Source organism: Ornithodoros turicata, chromosome 4 (genome assembly GCF_037126465.1).
Source record: "Ornithodoros turicata isolate Travis chromosome 4, ASM3712646v1, whole genome shotgun sequence".
Classification (NCBI taxonomy): Eukaryota; Metazoa; Arthropoda; class Arachnida; order Ixodida; family Argasidae; genus Ornithodoros; species Ornithodoros turicata.
The window spans coordinates 14,748,373-14,768,733 of record NC_088204.1 but is presented as its reverse complement, the minus strand read 5'-3'; the positions used below and the strand labels follow the sequence as shown (position 1 = coordinate 14,768,733).

Genomic DNA, 20,361 nt, shown 5'->3' with positions numbered 1-20,361 from the left:
TGTACACATATGTATAGTTGTATATACTGTATAAAAAATGTGGTACGTCGTCATAGGAGCTCCCCTGCGATTGGTTGGTGCCCGCGTGACGTCATAGCGAACAATGTGGAATATGGTCGGCCTCAGAGAAAGCATCCTAGTGTTGTAGTATTGGTCCTCTGGTTTCGGAGTGCCTTATCTGAAGCCTTCTCAGTGCTTGCTTCGATGCTGACCGGGGTTCGACGGCGTAAGTTTATGCGTCTTTCTGTGCCGTTATTAAACAGGAAAAAAGAAGAAAGAAAAAGCGCTTCTAAAAATGTCGCTTCGTTCTTTTCGTTTAGTTTGCTCATGCTTCACTGCAAAACTCCTTCAAGTGAAGCCGGTGACGTTTCTAGGCTACAGAACACATATGGAGTGTAGATAACTCAAAACGAAAATTACCACTTGTACAGGCTTATTACGTTTGTAGTAGTTAGAACCATGTGCCTTCTGATGACCATCAACTCCCTCTCTCTCTCGAACGAATCCATTCAATTCGACCACGGACATATGGAATTCGACCGATATTTGCCGCTTTTGTCGTTTTATTTTTTTTTAAATAAATGTACGTGTTCTCTGTTGTGCAGAAAACAACTAACAAATAAACACACCGAATAATATTTGCATACTTTGTTTATTTTATAAAACTATAACGTATCTTTTCTTTTGATTGTGACGTGTGTTCTCTTTTGTTCACGCATGTAATAAAAAAAGTTGAAGTGACATGTCCTGTAACACTGCACACAACAACTGACATGCCAGCATCAATCATAATAATACATCATGCTGGTACTGCGCCAAACAATAAGAACTGTACAAGCCAGGACAAAAGTATTTTGTCCAAAAGCAAATAAAGGGGCAGCACACTACACACAAGGCAGGACGATATGGATAATGCACACATATACAGAAAAAAATGCTACAGAAATGAAAATCCTTATCTACTTAAAACCACCGCAGTACACTCGGGAAAACTAAAGAGCTTTGCTAATGCACACTTTTTTTTCCTCTCTCTTCACTCTTTAGTGGCTATTTTGATTATTGTTGCCGTTTTTGCTTTTTTGGTCCGACGAAGACTAGATATCGTGCAGGTGGGGGTGGGGGGTAGGGTTGAACAGTGGAAAGACATAACCTATGTACAAGCATTCGTAATGCCGTAATAAATAAAATAAACGATCATACAGTATCGAAAGGAAACACAAGTGGTTTAGAAACATTTTCGAGGCTGTGATAATAAAGCTACAGAAAAACAAATTCGTTCTATATGAATGAGGAAAGAAAGAAAGAATGTTTCGCATAAATATTCGCTAGCCATCAACACACGGGTAACATAGTGACCAGATCTGGATCTTTCCTCCTCTCACTTTTTGCACTGAAAAGTGAGGAACACACGCATTGAAAGCACAGGGCACGGTCGTGAATGTAATATCTTCCTTTCTTTTTCTCTCTTTTCATGCATCATGTTTCATCTCAGAGTGCTTTTTTGTTTGTTGTTAGTTCCGCAAATGGTATATTTAATATTCTCTCCCTTTTCATTACATAATGCGTTTTTCATCTTAATGCGCTACACATCTCATTAGATGTACACGTAAATGATGGATATTTCACATAAAATAAGATATGCAAAGCCATACAACAGCGATGACAGATAAAATAGCGGCGATGAGCATCCCCGTGACTTCGCGGGTTCGATGTGATAAATTTATCAATCAGGATTTCGGTATTATGTTGTCAATGTGTTATTAAGAGTGCAACGACATGCCTCGTGTTAACACAGTTATCTCGCAACGCAGAAACGTTGCAGAAACGAATCGACGTCGACAGTAAGTATTCGCTGTTATAAGATCTTCCTATGCACCATCCATTATAAATTAAGCGCCATCAAAAATTAAATAAAGATTAAATAAAGATTAAGATAAAAAATAATACGCAGGGCGAACATCACCCTCCACTATAATTCTGCGTACATTTTTTCCATTGGTTGATTCGCAAACGGAGCGAACGGCGAATCAGATACGCGCATTCCTGTAACCGCGTACTGTAACCGCAAGCGGAAATGAAAACGGCATCTGTTTGGCCGAAAACGACAGCAAAGCCTTAACACGCGAGACAAACTAAACAGCGTGAAGCTCGGGATGGAGATTCTTCACGTAAACAGTGGCGACGAGACGCAGCAGACACGGCATTTGGACCTTCTTCTTCCTTTTTTGTTTCTTTTTCCAACAGTTTATTTTGAGCAGGAGGATTGCCCTTGCCCTAGAAAAAGGGACTAGAGTAGCAGAAACATAAAATTCCCTGTTTTGGGGGAGGCCCGAAAGGGACCCAAACAATTTAGTCTGCGCACTTCTTCCAATGCAGACCGGTGCTCCGCGTAGCGGCCGTTTGACGAAGTACTGATGGTTTCCTACTGATGGGTTTCGAGGGTATGCGCTTTCTCGTCCGGGGTGGTCCGGCTTGAGTTACGCAGTTTTGAGACTCGGGGTTTGTAAATAGCGCAAGTCCAAGTAATTTGCAGCACAAGGCAAAAAGAAAGGCCATATGGCAGCGTGTTATGCTGCGCATGGCTTGGAATTGCTTTGAGGAAAGACCTAAGTCATGAAATGTCCGTGCAGTATGTCTGTTTTTCTCCAACAGTGTTTGCTGGCTTCGCGAAGGAATGTTGTAAAGATGTTCACCGGAATGTTATACCAGGAAAAAACAGAGCGTGGCAGTTTGTTTTCGAGAAGAAATATGCGTTAGCTGAGTGAAATAGGTGTCTCTTTCGCGCGGGACAGTGTTCTGGTGAACGCGTTTCGCCACGGCACCATCTATTCAGAATGGCATTACATATCCCTCTCTTCTCAGGTGTTGCCCTCTCTCGGTATCTATAAAACGCCATGAATACGAGCTGCGAAAATATAAGAACTTTATGGGGGATCCCCGCAGGCCTGCTGGCAGAGAGATACATTTTCCCATGTACAAATGAAATCTATATACAGCAACCGCATTGATATCTGAGAGTTAATAGGGGGACGAGGCGAATGGTATGCGCAACATGTGTCAGACGACGACGTCACTTTTTTTTTTTTTTTCATCTCCATTGGAAGGTTTATAAAGGGGCCCATTTGAGAGTAAGACAGGTTACGGAATAATTTCTCCACTCTAAGGCGTGTTAGACGACGCGACACGTCGTAATTCAAAGCGACGGCTGCGTGACAGCAACGGTGATGGTGCTTTGACGCAGTTAATTTAGCATTTGTTAAACTTCCATTTTCGATTCAGAGCGCTTTATGCCCGAATGATGTACAGCCCTTGTAATTGAACGTGTTCAGAAACGTTCGAGAAAAAAAAAAGAGAAAAGAACGACAAGTAGAAAAAAGAAAAAGAAAAGCTATCACTGCTATAGTCATACATCTCTTGGCTTGGCTGCACGCGAGTATTAATTGAAAAATATCGCGCGCCTTTCAAGAAAAGTTAGAGAGCAGCTGCAGTCGGCTGCTTTGATGCTGAGCAAGCTGCCTTTCATTTTAGTGCTTTTCACTTTGTAGAATCTAAGCTATAGAATTGACATAGAATTGATCTGCTTGTTTATGCAGTAGAAGTCGGCGTGGTGCAAGCAGGTTGCGACGAAAACACGTGCGCCGATCGGCAAATACGGAGCCCCAGGAGCGAATTTCCGCAGGCGGCAAAATTTCAAAGACCACGGCAGAGTGGTGCGAGCAAATTTCTTCTTTTATTCTTTTTTTTCTCAATATTCCTAATGTTCTTTAGTGACAATCCCAATCCGCACCCCTCGTCCTTTCTTTTGTTACGGTGTGTCTTTTTACGGTGCTTTGTGCAGGGGCAGTGAGCGCTCTCTCTCTTTTTTATGTTCAAATTCGATCACAAATGCTTTCGCCGATTGGGATACCTCTCCACACACTGTAATTTAAAGCGAGAAAGGGGGTCAGATATCCACGGGCGCATTGTACTTTCAGGTCCGCTGGGGCACTGCGCCGCGCGAGCTCGGAGGGTTCTCGCTGGGGGAATCTGCTAGCGATGCTGTAGAATTTTCAACTCATCGAGGATTCTTTTTATAGCCGTTCCTCTATATTCAGCGCTACTAGGAACACCGACCCCCCCCCCCCCCCCCCCTTCCCCGGGTAATGTCCATTGAAAGCTATTAGAGTTTATCTTCTGCACGATCGGGATTAGGAAAAGAGCGAGAGCATTTTTTAAGCGACTCTGCATGGGAAGAGAATAATATTGCAGCGAAACTGACTAAGCCGGGCTCTCCCAAGTCCCCAGCCCTGGTTTTTGTGCTCTTTTCTGTAAAGACTTTGTTTTTTTACGCGTCTGTTTGAGTACTGGTCGTGAAGTTCCCCAGTGATGATTTTTCCTCGCTTCGTACCATCGCAATGCTTGTGATTTGGGATAAAGGAGGTTTTGTTGAGTCCAGCACACCACGTAAAATGCTATCAGCGATCATCAGATACATCAGCAACGGAGCCCTGTTATCGCTTCGGATAAAAGTTCGTTACCGCTAAAGCGATACGAGGATGCTCATCGTAATGTTCACTAATAAAAGCGTCGAGCGTGCCACTGTGCTTTGCAATGTCACCGTATCATATTCACCGAACAAGACTAGCAAGAAACACAACATTCTCCGCTCCAAACACTGCAACCTGTGTGCAGTGTCTGGATACAGCATTCCAAGATGGCTTCACAACACAGGGTCTTAATGACATAAAGGCCATTCCAATAGCATGCAGAGGCAATGACATTGTCATCAAGTGGATAGGAACAAAGTATACATATGCTCAGCACACAATAATCGCGGGAGGTTTTCATGCACTGTTATGCTTTCTAAATTCTCGGCTAAATTGATAACGATCTACTATGCCTGTGAGACGTATGTGCAGCATTTTGATTTTGTAAAGTTTCACGCACATATTGCAGAAGTAACAAGCTAGAAACAGAAAGAGAATCAATTGACTGCTCTAACCCATTCTAAAGATGTGGTGATTTTGATTGTTTCATGGTCATCAGTCGGTTATCTCAGACTTTCTTAATAAAGAAAGCAAGCTTTTCTTTTTTATACCGCGAGATTTGTACCGATTTCGCTGGATTTCATTTCTTGTACGGCTTCTGAAGTGCAAATCGGGTCGTAGTAGTAAGCTTTTTTTCTAATTAATTCCTTAAAGATTTAGCTTGGTTCTGTCAGAGTTCAATTCAGCTCTAATTCAGTTCAACTCAAAATCACGCCAATGTATCGGCAATCCGAATTATACTCGTCAGAATGAGGTTCCAAAAGCCGTACGAGATTATTCGTTCAATGCCAATAACAGTTAAACACTGACTAGGCGTCGTTACTTCTCATTACCTATATTGCACCGTTCTGACTTGATATTTAATAATATTCCATCACTAATGGTACAATAATATTCCAATCGCTACGCTGAATATATACTTCGGGAAACAGAGCTGGTTCAGCTCCCGTTTCGAGCCTGTACAGTGGTATAGGCGAAAAAAGAAAGCCTCGAAGAAGAAGGAAGAAGAAAGCAATGGGAATGACGCGTGTGTGAAAAGTACAAAACGGAATATGGGTGACTCGATATAGTGTACAAAATAAACTGTGTAATAAATACTCAACGCTTTCACATTCTGCAGTTCGTAACCCAACTGGAAAAAGGGGGGAAACCTTTTGATTTTGCGCTCCCAAATACACAAAACACGTGAAATCGGCATTCATTCCAAAGTCCGTGCTTGGAACAAGGCTCTAGCGTTTTACAGAGGGGAACTTGACCCAGCTTTTACCAAGATTGCTATCGTAATCTCAACACCAGATCGAAACTCATCGAATAGAAGCGAACTGGAATGATTTCTTTTATATTATTTTTGCTCCAACTACCGTGATATTTTCTATTTTTATTTTTTTGAGTCATCTATAACTTTCGACGGCTCCACTATGCATGGTATAAAAGCTGAGACGATTTCCTCTCCGTTTTGGAAGAGCTTGGGTTGCATTGAAAGGAACGATCCACTGACCTGAATACACGTGGCGAACGTGTTGCCACACCACAGGTTCGAAAAAACAAAATACTATTAATCCGATCACTGTTTCACTGGAAGCAGTAGTTGCAGTAGCAGACGACGCGACGTTTCTTGCAGTCAACGAAGACCTCTTTTTTTCTTGCTCGCTGATTGTACTTTGTTCAGACGACCCCTGAGCGGTAGGTCTCCCGGACACCAGAGTCCTCAAGGGAAGAAGACTGTAGCAGTAGAAATCCGACGAAGACCTGAGGAAACCTCGAGGGCACGGCCCGTTAAAAGTTGTCGCTTGCATCCACACGCGGGCGCGCGCCCGAGGTCCTTTTGCTCAACAAGGACATGAACCCGCTGTCCAGAGGGGTGATGCACACAACGGAGCAACAAATTAAGAAAAACGGCGCGCATCCTTATCTTGATATGATGTCGTTTTGTAGAAGCTCCTTTCTCTTGGTGTTGTTTCGCATTTCCTCGCCTGAGCGAGGAAATTGGGACGAAAAAATTGCACGTTTGTTTGTTTTGGGGGGAGGAAGTTTTGTTTTGATTCGATACTACTTTGAAGACTCGATCAAAACCTCCATGGCTGCGCTGTCACCGAGGATCTCTGTTCTTTCTTCTTGGAGGGTTACAAAAAAGAAGCCTCAAGCGGGCGTCAGCGTGAACGCAACAGTCATGGGCTGCGAGACCTTCTGGCACACTGGCAGGTAGACGAGGGATGGGACGAAGGTGTCGTTTTTCGAGTCTTCCGTCTCGGGCTGCGCGATCAAGAACGGCTGCATGATGAACGTCCCCGCCTGAGGAGGGCTCTGCGGCATGGCGTACGTCATGGGCAACGAGCCGCTACTCTTGGTCGGCGTCGGCGTTCTCGCCGGCTTGGTGGCTTCATCGTCGGGCGTGACGGAGGTGGTTGTTTCGGACTGACTGCCCGCGTTCTTGTCCTCGGCCATTTCCTCCGAATGTTGCTTCATGATATGTCTCTTGAGGATGTTCCAAGCCCGCGTGGTAAAACCGCAGATCCGACATCGGAAAGGTCGACCAGGTTTCAGTGGACGCTTGGCGTCGTGGACCGTGTAGATGTGTGACAAACACAGCTCCCTGCTAAGGAACTTCTTGTTGCATTTGCTACAGCGGTAGCGTTTCACTTTGGTTGTCGGAGTCGGAGGTTGCGTCGTCGGCTTGTCAGGTGGCGAGGAAAGGTCCTGCGGATGATCTTGCTGTTGTGGCTTTGCTACACGGACGGCGGCTAGGTTGGACAGTGAGGACATGGACAAGCCGGCAGCCCGGTGGTTGAGTAGATGGCGCTGCAGCGAGTGGTTGTAGCGATAGGCGCGGTGGCAAACGCGACAGACGAAACGCTTCTCTCCTTCGAGGTTGACTCCCGTATGCCTCTTTTCGTGCGCGTACAGGTTGGACAGCCATCGCGTAGAATAGACGCAGTAGGAGCAGTGGTAAATGCGGGTCCCGCCGCCGCTGCCTCCAGTCGAGGGACGCTTGAAGACAGGCGGTGTCCGCTCCGCGGTGCCGTTCATCTTCACCGACTCCTGGGCCAGCGCTGCGAGCGGGTCGGACGAGCTGTTGTTCATGAGCCCCAACTCCTCACTCGTGGTGCGGTGGTCTTTGATTAGGTGAATTTGAAGGGCTACCTTGTCCGGAAACCCCTGGCCACAGATGATGCACAGCTTAGCTGCCCCGGGGCTGAGCGCGCTGTCCGCCGCGCCGCCGCCCACAACGCGGCCATAGACGTTCTCTTTGAGCATGTCGCTGTGGTCGTTCACCATGTGGGTCTTGAGCCATTTGATGCTCTTAAAGCGCCGGTCACAAAGCGGGCAGATCTCGGTGTAGTGGTTGAAGCCTCGGTTGCTCTCGCCCACTTCTCCAGGCTGGAACGATGAGGTGATGTCGGTTTTCTGGTCGCCCGCAGAGGAACTGTGATTGGAGTTCTCTTTCCCAGAGTCTTCGAGGATGCCATGCGTGTTCTGCTTGTGTACCTTGAGGAAGTATTTGCTGCACAGCTCTTTCTGGCAGATCTCGCAGGTAACGCCGCCGATGATGCTGTTTCGGGCGGCGTCGGCTGGGTGCTCGTCCAGGTTGATGCCGTGCATCTTCAACATATGAGTCTTCATAAAGTACTTGTTGCAGAGCTCCTTATTGCAGATGTTGCAGTAGTTGCGACCAGTGACTAGGCTTCTAGACTTTTCAGATCCTTGCGACTGCGGCAACGGTAGTTGCGATAGCGGAGGAGGCTGCAGCGAGTTCATCTGTGAATTGACAGAGGTAACGAACGGCACCATAGCTTTCCCCACATTCTTTAGGGCTCCAGGATCGTCTTTCTTCAAAGGCGCACCGTCTCCGTCCGTGGCGATCCCATGGATGTTCTGCTTGTGTGTTTTCAAGAAATATTTGCTACAGAATTCTTTCTGGCAGATCTCGCAGTATGCTTCAGAGTCAAAAACCGGCGACGGAAACGCCACTGCCGAAAACGGAGGCGGAGGCATGTCAGATGGTACGCGGCTCTGTTGGTTCGTTGAACTGTCACTCCCTGGTGTAAGACTAGTGCCGTCTTCGTTTAGAAGCACTCCGTGCTCATTCATCATATGTGCACGTAGAAAATACTTGTTGTCGAATTCTGCTCTGCAGACATTACACGTCACCTTGCTCTCGCTGGCGATGGAGGCGGTGAGATCTCTTATCATGCTTTGCAGCTTCTGGAGGTCTTGACTCGCCGCGTCTTCCGAGTGGTTACCTCCCTCCGTTTGACGGGAACCTTTATGGTCATTATTTTGATTTTCTTTATTTTGATTCATGTTTTGATTGATGTTGCTCACGTTGGGCGAAGGAGGTTTCGACTCATCGTCTTCCTCCTTAACATACGGAATGTTGTGGGTGTAGAACTTGTGCATCTTGAGCAGGTATTGGCTCGAGAAGGGCCGATTGCAAATCTCGCACGTGAGATCTGTCGTGGGTTCGAAGTCGCTCGAGAACGAAGACCGCATGGCGGCTACGGACTCTGGACTCGTCCTGCCTATGCTGCCCCTCGAGGGGGTTGATAGGTTCTCCGGGGCGTCCTGGGACATGCTGACTGGTGGTACCATCGAAGGCGACATCAACTGGAAATGCTGGGAAGACGGTAGGCTTTGGCTCGTTTGGAGGTTCTTCTGCGGAGAGTCTATGGCTGGGATGCCGTGCTTGTTCTGTTTGTGTGTCCTCAGGAAGTACTTGTTGCAGAACTCTTTGCAACAGATCTCGCAGAAGGCTTCAGCATTTATGACACCCATTTCTCTGAGTTTCTCTGGAGTAAAAACCGAGCCACTGTCGCTCCCAGACGAGTTCTGATTGTAGAATGAAGGCGCCGACTTTGGATCACTGCTGATGGAAGAACTGATGATAGGCGAGTTACCGGAAGCGGAAGTAACGATAGTGCCCGTCGGTGGCGTCAGGCTCGACATGCTGAACTTGCCGTTCGCTCCGGGGAATACGCTAGGAAAGTCCATGCGGAACGTGTCGGGATGCGGCGGCGGCTGCTGCTGCTGTTGCTGCAGCTGTTCCCCTGACTGTCCACCGTTCTTGTCGGATTGGTTGGATGGCTGGGACTCACTCGACGAACCCACGTGCTGCGGCGATGTGTTGACCTTCCTGTCGCTGGAGTTCTCCGTGTTTGCTGTTGACGCAGCGACGGAAGATGCACTGTTCTGCTGGGACGATGGGTCGACGATGCCGTGGATTTTCTGCTTGTGCTTCTTGAGGAAGTATTTGTTGCAAAACTCCTTCTGGCAGATCTCACAAAAGGACTCCATGTTGATGATGCCCTGCCTAGGTGCCATGGATGGGTCTGACATGGGATTCTGCAGCATTTGATGCATGGACAACGTGTTGCTGAGGCTAGGCGAAAAGAAGCTAGGGCCGTACGGAGAACTTACCAAGGACTCAACGGAGTAGATGCCGTGCTTGTTGGCCTTGTGAGTCTTTAGGAAGTACTTGTTGCAGAATTCCTTGTTGCACAGCTCACAGAACGCTTCTGGATTGAAAATACGCATATTTCCTCCGCCTGGCGTAGCGCTACCGTTTGTCATGGGCGGCTGAGCGTTTTGGCCCTGCTGAAGCACGGGAAAAAGAAACGGGGCCATCGGGTTGGGAAACATGCTCAACGGCACAGGGAGGCTTCCAGGTTTAGCTTCACCTCCGCTCTGAGATATTGGGATAAGCGGCGGCATTGTGGGAAATGGAAAAGGGTGGTTCTTAGCAAAGTCCTGTTCGCTGGACGGAGGCTTTCGCTCCAAGTACGCCTGGTTTTGACTATCTAGTGCTCCTTTCGAACTATCCCTGTCCTTGGATAAGTCTCCGTACGCCCTGTGGTACCCAGCCTGTTGCTGCTGTAGCTGCTTCTCCAGAAGCTTCTGTACGTGTTCCTCTTCTATGTGCATCCTTAGTTGGTCTTCCGTGGCGAAAATGACGTTGCAGTGATGACATCTTTGCCCTCCTTCGAGTTCTCCGTTTGGTTCGTCTCGTCGTCGTCTTTTACTTTCGAGGTTCAGCGCGCCGGTGTCGACGTCCCCTGGAGACGTGAGCGGGACATCGTCCGGAAGGTCCTCTACTCCGACAACATTCGTCTGGACCGGTGCCACCATGTCGTCGGAGCCGTCTGCAAGGGGTGACGTGTGGTACCGCACTGGGTTGCTCTGTTTCCGTCTCTTCTTTGCACGCGGTTCCTCGCGGCCGGGATCTGCGTGGCAGGATAGAGGGTCTTCATCTCCCGAGCCAGCGCCGCCCAGGGCGTCGGACGTGTGTTGCGGCGACGTCTCGTCCCGGGAGGGGGAGTGGACCGCGTCGGAAGGGTAGCAGTCGACGCCTCGGTCAAGGTTCATGCCAGTCGTTCTTGCGAAGGTCGAGGGTGGGTCGTCGGGGGTCTTTCTACTGCTCGGTGCGGGGCTGCTACATAGAAGTCACGTGTTCCGGTCGGATGGTCGCATCTTGCTACATTGGTGCTGCGACGACTTTCTCTCCTGAGCCTGCGGAAGAAAAAAAAAGCGGGAAGGAGTGAATTTTTGCAACGAAGAACATCACTGAGCAATGATACCGTTCAACAGAGACACGACAAAACAAAAAAACAAAAACATATTACTAGTTATTTTTAATGCGAATCTAAGTGATGAGACAATCGCTGCCTCAGACATTCTTTTTTTTTTATTCCGCGTTAGCGCCGCGAAGCAACTGTGGCTACGAGCGGCGTACAGGCGTGGAGAGATGGTGAGAGGACAGCAGGAAGAAGTGGGGGACAGGGGGTTAGTATGCGTCCTGGGCAGACTTCAGGGGGAACTGTGCCGACATTCGTCTGGAAAGTCTTCGGAAAACCCGGAGAAAACCTCGGACAGCACAGCCGGTGGTAGGATTCGAACCCACCACCTTCCAGTCTTCAGCACGACCTTGGCTACCACAAACGAACGGGACCGCCTTAACCCGCTCGACCATACCGCTGCTGGTCTCAGACATTCGTTACGTTCATTTAAAATTATTGAACTCGCAAACATTACCAAAAAAGAAAAAAAAAACGCACGCAATACAAACTGAAGCAAAATCCTCAGGTGAGGGACTGAGGCTTTTGCATCACTCAACTCCAAAAATAATCACGCCCTTCCAACCCTAAAGCATTAACCTAAAGCATCCGCTATCAAAAAGCATGGTAACCTTCCGACACACAGGAGCCTGCCATACAGGAGTCGACCAACCCAGAGCACGTGCTTCACCTTTCATACCTCCTCACCACACCACACCATCCCTGCAGCGAACAAACACGTACCTTTCACAAAAACTTTCACCGTATCCCAAAGCTGCTACCACGACGCGGACTTCGAACAGGGCCGCCCTGCTTCCAGATCGTTCACGGCACCAGTATCATTGCCGCCCCAACAACAGCCGCACAACACCGATCCGCCCGCCGAAAATCTGACTACTCCGGTACACAACAGACCCGCTCCCAAGAGAAGATATCCGTCTGCCAGCGAACGACACATCTCTGTGCGGGGCAACAAGCCTGGAGGGGGGGGGGGGATACTCCCCCTCCCTAACACCCCTTTTGAACTCTACTAAGTCTTCGAAGACGTTTGAAAAAAATTCAAAAGATCTTCTCGTCAAGACAAGCGAGAGGACTTAGCATGCAGAATAAATCACTCCGAGTTCATTATTGTTCCTGATGTATTGGTCGGCCGGAACGCCGTGTGAGAGAATGTGGGCGAGGGGGAAGCGTCTACCAGTGCCGCCAACAGTAATCCATATATCATGACTGGTGTGTTTTTATTGCGTTGTGTATACAGCCATGCATGTATGCACGAAGTGAGGGAGGGATATAGAATTCACTGGCAGTCGAGAAAACAACAGAGCCGTTTTTAAATCCGGTTTGGGACCGGCTGCTGCTGGCGTCTGCATACGCCATGGGTGAGGGAATGTGTTTCTTTTTTAAAAAATGGCGAGGGCGTATGGCGTTTGTTCCTTTTGAGCGCTGTATAGATTTCTTTGCGACGGGACGGATGCGAAGAGAGTCTCGGGTCCGTACCGGTTTCTCAAAAGCTGTAAGGTTGACGTGCATTAAGTTCGGAGCCAAAAAGAAAATGATGATGATGCATTTGCCAAAGCTCGCTGTATGTTTTAGAAAAGAAATTTAACGTGTGGTTTGGAATTGGGGGGGGGGGGCACAGTACAGATATCGGAGCAACAGTGGGCAATAGGCAGGATGTAGAAATACATGTCCACTTTTCTGCAACTCGAACTTTAATACACTGGGAAACTTCCGTAGACCCTCGACCCTCTTTAATGTAAGCTACACCCGAGGAAGGTGGCAAAGTTGTCAACGTCAGCCATGTATCAGGTGGACACATTACCAGGCTAGTTAACGAAACGGATGTGTTTTACAACGCTCTGGGCTTTTTGCGACGAACTTTTTCTTGTTTTTGAGGAAACACGCTTGCATAATGATTGACCTCAGTTACTGGACTCAGGACGTGGCGCTGATTTCGAAATGTCAAAGAATTATGCTGTGCCTCATACGGCTCTCGTATTATAACATCGGTTTTTCGTCGACGCCATCACTAACCACATACCTTTCCTCTCGGAAAGTACGTCATGTTCACAATAACTTTAACAAATAAATAAAACTTTTTTTTCTCGACGTTCAAGTGTCCTAATAGGCAACGTTATCAATCTTACTAAATGTGCCCAGGTTTGTTATCGCCTTATCTTGCTTCACCGAATTGTCGTGCATACTGGGCATTAGCATATTATACTTGTAATGCCATGCAAAGTAGCGAGAAAAAGTAACGAAGTTACATTTACACGACTGTGAAATTGATCATGCTTGACGGAAGGTCACCAAAACCAAAATGTAATTCAGTTAGTTACACAGCATAGCTTAGGCTGTGTGCGTTTCAAGTGGTCAAATATTACAACGTCTCCCACAAAATTAATAAAAGCAAGGTTGTTCACACTACAATTTCATAATTCACATAACGGACTAGATGTCATAAATGTCCGTGTGAAAAACAGCTCGTATGTAGAAAAGAGAACACCCGTACAGTGACAACAAAACACGTCTAACACAAAAGAACGACGTTGAAATGGTGCAATACCAGCAATTATAAATTAAATTTACGAAGACAGAAGCTAAAAATCTAAGTGTGGTGAGTATTATCAGTTAAAACGTTGCTTGACTGTTGCTGACACTCCACACAGTAGCTGTAAGAAAACCAAGAACGCTTCTCAGCCTTTCGAGAGAAACAGCCCTGCAGAGAGAAATTTACACCAAACTCGTTTAAGCGCAAAGTACCTGTCCTTCGAGTGCAAGTTACAGGAGGAAATTGAATCAAATTAAAGTTACCCATTTTTGAAATTATTTGGACAGAGTAATTAGTCACTTTAAAGGCAGTAAATTACAGTCACTTAACTCCACAGCTCTCGATATTACTGACTAACCTGTGTTACCTACAGGCTACCCTTGGAAAACGCACTAACCTACAGTCAACCAAAGATGTATTCGCTACCGCTGATCCCCCTACTGACTAAATAAGTCCTGACCCGACCTGATATGCAAATCATAGTCTAATTGACGTCGTCGAGAATAATGTTTATGAATAGAAACAAAAGAAGAATAAAAAAGGGAACCCAGCGAACTGAATGCGTGTAGTATATATATATGCTAAGCCCGTCCCATCGCATTCATCGAGATGGGGCACGGGAATATAGCAGCATCTCGACATCTTGGCCACCGTGAATAGCTGCGAGCTATGCGCTTCGGTTGGCAACTGTTGCCACCCGTCATAAATCAAACCTCTAATGTGATATTTAAATTTCTTTTGCAAACGAGCCGCCGAGGCATCCACGGCATCGCTGCTCGCGTCTGTTGTGATACATCTTTTGAAGTTTCGCTGTGCATTCGTATGCAACGTTGTGCAACACACGCTCGTGGGATAGCCTTTCAGGTAACTGAGCGGGCTGGTTTACGTTGTATACTAAACAAGTTAGAATACTAGACAAACTTATATTAGAGGGGGTAGCAAGTTATGTTGGTCCGTGTGTAGCTTATTGTTGGGGAAGAAATATGAATGGAAAAATGTGCTTTGGTTACACATTCATCGCGACGTTAATGTGCAATACGGATAAATTTGAAAAAGGAAAAGAAAAAATGGCGGCGATTTTGTGAACATTTACACTGGAATCTAGAGCTTGACGAACACGAAAAGGACGACACGAATGCAAGAAACCTGTGAATCCGTCGCGTCGTGCAGTCTCTTTCGCGCCCCTCAAGCTCAAGCTTCCTATTCTAGTATAAAAGTCATCCACAAACAAGTCATCCAAAAAACATTCCAAAATTTATAGTCATATTTATAGTTCCATAACGTTGCCGCATTCCATAACATTCAAAAATTTATAGTCCCATTACGGACACCTCTCCTAGACGGACACTACCCTACTGCGGACAGCTGGGCTCTCGTGTACGGACACCTCCCTATTCAGGGGATGCAAGAATCCTGGTCCCGCGGTTTTCCGTACTAGGTTTCACTGTAATATTGCAATTAAAGTTAAGGTGCAGTTTCCTTTACGTACTTGTCAGAAACCCAAATAATTACGCGCTAAAGCATACGAGCAAAATAACGGCGCAAACACCAGCGAGTGCGAATTTTCGCACTGTCCCACAAAAACTTCCGCCAAGCTATAGCGACCCAGCCTATATAGTAGAGCAAAACATGGCGCTACACATTTAGACGTCTATACATTTCATTTTTTTCTGAAACTAACAAAACCCGCTCGACTTCCTTTCCTGGCACGATTTAGCGACCCTGAAAACGCCTCCCAATAATTATAGTTCCCAAACTCACACACAGACACGTCAACGGCCCAGGGCGAAGAAATTTTTCTGTAAAGTGACCCGACAGTTCTTGTTTTCAGAACGTCCCTGGGGCGGCGTCGAATTCCGTGTCTCGATATCTTCTACCGCACTCGTCCGTAATCATTAACCCTTATTATGTGTATGCCCACCATATAGCTTGCGGCAAGAAATAAGAATTGGATTTTAGGAGCAGCATGACCGCTGTCATTATACCGGCGAGTTGGTCGCGCATATCATTAGGTATATCTCGGCTTAATAATTCCAAAGTCAGTTTGAGAGACACGAGGAGAGGTTATCTCGTAATCTGTGTAATTTGGGAGTTGTTGCGATATATATAATAACTGCCCCGCGTTTAGTTTATTTCATTGCGCGACTGCGGTTTTGATTCGACGGTTTCGGTTTAGCGTTTCGTTATATTAAGCATCTCGTATAATAATCTCGTACGCTATATTTACAGCACGAACGACGGGTTCTAAACGCGGTGATGATGATGGTGATGATTTTTATTAGACATTTTTGCTTCGAATAAATATTATCGGTTGGTGGTTTGCGAAATCGGATCGGGGTGCATCATTAGCGTGCACTTATACTTCGAGGGAATAGAGAGTTACTTTACTCAGAGTGTGGTACTGCCTGAAGTGATGTTCCAAAAAGACGCAAGTCATTTGTGTTCGACTTACACCTCGGAAAATGACGGTAATCATTCTAAAATCACCTGTCACAATCTTTTCCTCGTCTAGCTGACTTCGCCTTCAGGTTAGGCAACAGTGGAAACGTTACCCCTTCATTCGTCAGTCGGTCCTCCTATATGGTTATAATTAAGAAGGGGGTATAACCCGAAATGGCACCGTTAAGGGTCCACCGTTTAAAATCTCATATGCTCAAAATCCCAAACGGCGCTAGAGCAGCGTAGCGCTGTACGGGTGCCCAGCTGTGGGGAGCCCCCCAACCACGTGGTGAGCTGTCAAAAAAAAAAAAAAAAAAAAAAAACCTACCTTAACGTCACGTAACCTACAACCATATTCTAACAATTTCTGCTGCTTTGATGTGGCCGACATATGCTAAACCTAACGGTCGCCAAAAACCTGGCTTTTATTACAGAGTTTTAGTGCATCATACGCTATCGCCTTTGAAAAATCGCCTTTGGAAAATCCCTTGGTAAAAGATAACGTTGGTGGTCCTGCGCATGCGTAAAACAGAACGAGAGCTTCGCGCGGTTGCGCAGACGCATCACGCTATTGCTTACGTACGCAAAGGCGATAGCGTACGATACACCATTCACGACACGATCACTATTCACGACAATGACTTCTACCGAAGTCAAAATCACGCAGTACTGCGAGGTTTGTCAGCAATATGTATATTCAACACTATCATTCCGCCATTTTTCGTATTAAAGCTTTAATTTAGGAATGTGATATTTTAAACAGATAGTATTTTAAACGGTGCATTGTTGACGGTGGGATATCGTGGCATCCCCATTAAGGATTCGAGTTAGAAATATTATTATCGTTACTCATAGCCCAGTGTTTTCACCCAACAGACTGCATGCGTCGCCCAACTGAACTCGCCTCGACATCTGAATCCACCGACAAACATCATCCACCATCCCCTCCAACAATATCTGCGGACAGCAATAAATCAAACCGTGAGGCCGGCCCTTGAAAAATGGCTTTCCGCTTCAGAACCGAAGCGTGAATGGGAGGAAAAGTAGTATTAAAGTAAATACTCGTTCGCGCGCAAGTATTATTATTCGTTCAAAACCAACGACATCAAAATCTGAGCGAGGGACCTCGACTTCAACCATCCAAGACATCCTCATATTAAGTCGGCAGCAACTTTCTGGAAGGATTCCTGGCATATTCCATTAATTTCCCGCTATCTGACATACGAATCGATCCGTGTTTTCCTCTGCCAGTTGTTCTCGAAGCAGAGAGCGGACCGTCTTCCATTAAATTTCGCATTCGTTGTGGCGCGGAAGCCCGGTTGCGTAACCGCTCATCACTTCAAACACTGTTCCTCGAAACGAAGAGGGGTCGACTTTGTTTCAAGATGCTGGTGATCCGAATGCAATCAATGTTACATGGTGCAAGCCTTTAGATATCGCTGCAACAGGGTCCTTTAGTAGATACTTCATCCTGGCTGGAATGCTGATGGCCTTCGTCTATACGATCCCGTGCGGTTTGCCTGACGAACTGATCAACAATGCGTACAAACTAAAGATACACGCAAAGAAACGAACGGAAGCGAGAAAAGTTTCTGCAAGTCATCTTAGCTTCCTCCCCGCACGCCCACCCAGGACATACAGAGAAGTTTCAAACGGCACGACCATTGTTTACAAAACCGCCGCTATATGTCCTCCCTTTCCACTTTCACTTCATCGGGAAAAGAGAAAGAACACAAGACCAACTTTCAAAACGTCTCCCTTCGCACCCCCTCCTCCTTCTCCTCCTCCTCCTGTAAGTAACCTCCACGAACTTTAACCCCCGCACCCCTCCTCTCCCCCCACCCCTCCCGTAGCTGAGCCGCGAAGAAACTAACCACGTAGACGCAATAAGTGCCTAAGTGTGTCTATGTCTGCGCCCCCCTCTCTGCCGCCCCTTCCAGATCTCTCCTCCTCCTCGCTTCCCTCATCTGTCTCATTCTCGTCCTGTTTCTATTCCGCCGAGCAATATTTTGAAAAACGCCACAAATCTGGCTCTTCTCGAGAAATCCTACGCAAGTGGGGGGGGAGAAGGGAATTCACGGAGATCCAAATATCGCTACATCATCATCCACGGGGACAGAGGGAAGATCCACATATCCCATACTTCGACTTCCGCGACGATCTGTCGACAAGTCGGCGTGTATAAATGGACTCTCCGTCTCCCCCCCCCCCCCTCCCTCGCCCTGTACAAGTGTGAGTTAAAATGAAAAAGGCCCCGTCGCACGTGTGTGGCTCAAAATGCAGGCACGAATGCAAGCACGTGGACTTGAAGCGACTGCGGTGGGGCCGTTATGCAGTTAGTTCAAGTTGACGATTGATCAGTTGTCAGGCGAAAATGCGACGAACAGAAGTGTGCCTGTACGTCTCTTTCGAGAGAGAGAGGGAAAGTAAAGACGAAGCTGTAAATGTCGTTACGTACTGCGAGACAAAAAGAAAGAAATGAAAAAAGAAAAGCTTTGCGAGCGCCTGCTAAGCTTGAGTATTTGTCTTTTTTTTTTTTTTTCGTGGGTGGCCGCCTTATATACATGAATGATTAGGGACTGGAACATGCATTGCACGGTACTGCTCTGGTCCTTTTTCCTTCGAATGCATCGTAAGGGGTCGGTGACCTGCCATCTTGAATTCATTCGTCGCTACAGATTGAAGAAAACAAAAAAAAAAAAAGATCATAAGATTTCAAAATTATTATTATTCTTTTCAAAAAGAAATGTGTCGTACACTAGCATAACGTCCTAGGGTAGGGTGAATATGCGATTTTCACCGCTCGAGTGAGTGGTGACTGGTGAGTGAATGATCTGGTGAAACGTAACTTTTCCTCGAATTCCAATTATGATTTATGATATTAACCGAGCAATTATAAACGGGTGGACAGTTAGCAACTGTATCCTGTACTATGCATATGGTATTCCAGACAAAGTCTGCTACATGCTTCCAGTTCCGATTCATGCACATGGAGTCCCTTTTGGTGTCTATCACTGTGTCACTTTTTGCAAAATCGTACTAACAGAAAAGTTGTAGTAATTGCTGGGACAATTCATAAATGCGGCACTGTTGAAGAGTAAACCGACATACCATAAGCTTCGCTATAATGCACATCGCCTTAAAGTGTGTGTGATGACGTAAACAGTGTGATAAGAGCAAATCAAAAGAGCAGCTCAACCTGTAAAAAAACGTTGTGCAAGGGACACGTTAACAAAGGAAGCGAATACTTGGAGAAAGGCGTCATCGATAACGTCACAAAAATATGCAGCTCAGGGAGTCAAACTGTCACGAGTGGCGATAAGAATCAGTTCCTCTCAAATAACCTGAAAAGAATACGACGGAAGAGCATTTCCCCCCTTTTTTATTCCAATGGAGACCACTGCATAATGTATCACATGTCACACCTTTATGTAGTATCCCTTGGTGGTCAAATTACGATATAGTCACCCACAGCGTGTTTAATAGATATATTCAGTTCTCCCGCTTACAATTACAGCAGTCATATTTCGAGGATATGCTCAGGTTTAATTCATTCCAAGCTCGTTAACCGTTCGAAATAACCAATCTTCGGTATTCTTTTCCCAACAATACAAACCTTGTTAGGCCCTCCAAATATATTACCACCATAACTACACATATACAGACAAACAGCATCGCCACTAAACTATGATTAGCAACTGCACACTCCCTATTTCACCAGTTAAGTAATAAACCATACCCGCCATTCCACGAATGCAACATTCGCGGAATGGGAATGTACGAAAAACATCTGAACTGAATCGGTGCACGCGACAGTTGAAATATTATGGTAGCCGATAATTGCTTTCACAAAGCGCGCGCACAGGTGACAGGTTACACATGCGCATGCGTAAATGAGTCGAGTACACAAAAAATAAACGGTTGCAGACGACAAACCTTCTCGGGCGAAACGAAAACCCGTTTGTGATTGTCAGGTTGCGCGGGGCGCGTGCCAAGGTGGTCCAAGGAGCAGCGGGGATGCTATCTAAGGCGTCAGAGTCCGTAAGGCTGGCGGAGAGCTCCTTGATTCCGCAGGCAGGACACGTCCTCAGAGGTGTCCATGTCAATGTATGTTCCGCACAGCATGCGGCGTCTTTATCTCTACGCGGTTGATTATTGCGTGCTGAATTTGTTGGTACTGCCATTTAACTGATCTTCGGCGGACTTGGGAGAGATTGGGGAAGCGGAGGATGATGTATAGTCTGCGTTGCTTATACGTATGGAAACTAGAGTACTCCATAGTTGCCAGAATACACTC

At 46.5% G+C, this 20,361-nt stretch overlaps 2 protein-coding genes across 6 annotated transcripts in view; one reads left to right on the top strand and one right to left on the bottom strand.

The window, feature by feature from the left end:
• The window catches only part of LOC135391156 (uncharacterized), a 211,389-nt gene that overhangs the window by 186,990 nt on the left and 4,038 nt on the right, over window positions 1-20,361 (top strand). The gene's annotated exons all lie outside the window — the stretch shown is intronic.
• The window catches only part of LOC135391144 (uncharacterized), a 168,058-nt gene continuing 148,330 nt past the window's right edge, over window positions 634-20,361 (bottom strand). For 4 of the 5 annotated variants that reach the window (XM_064621255.1, XM_064621254.1, XM_064621256.1 and 1 more), the window contains one exon: window positions 634-11,030. In XM_064621255.1, the coding sequence (XP_064477325.1) occupies window positions 6,666-10,886 (4,221 nt within the window). In that variant the 5' untranslated portion in view covers window positions 10,887-11,030 and the 3' untranslated portion in view covers window positions 634-6,665. Of the gene's footprint in view, window positions 11,031-11,818; window positions 11,906-20,361 lie in introns of those variants that run through there. The other variant, XM_064621257.1, reaches the window with a different exon arrangement.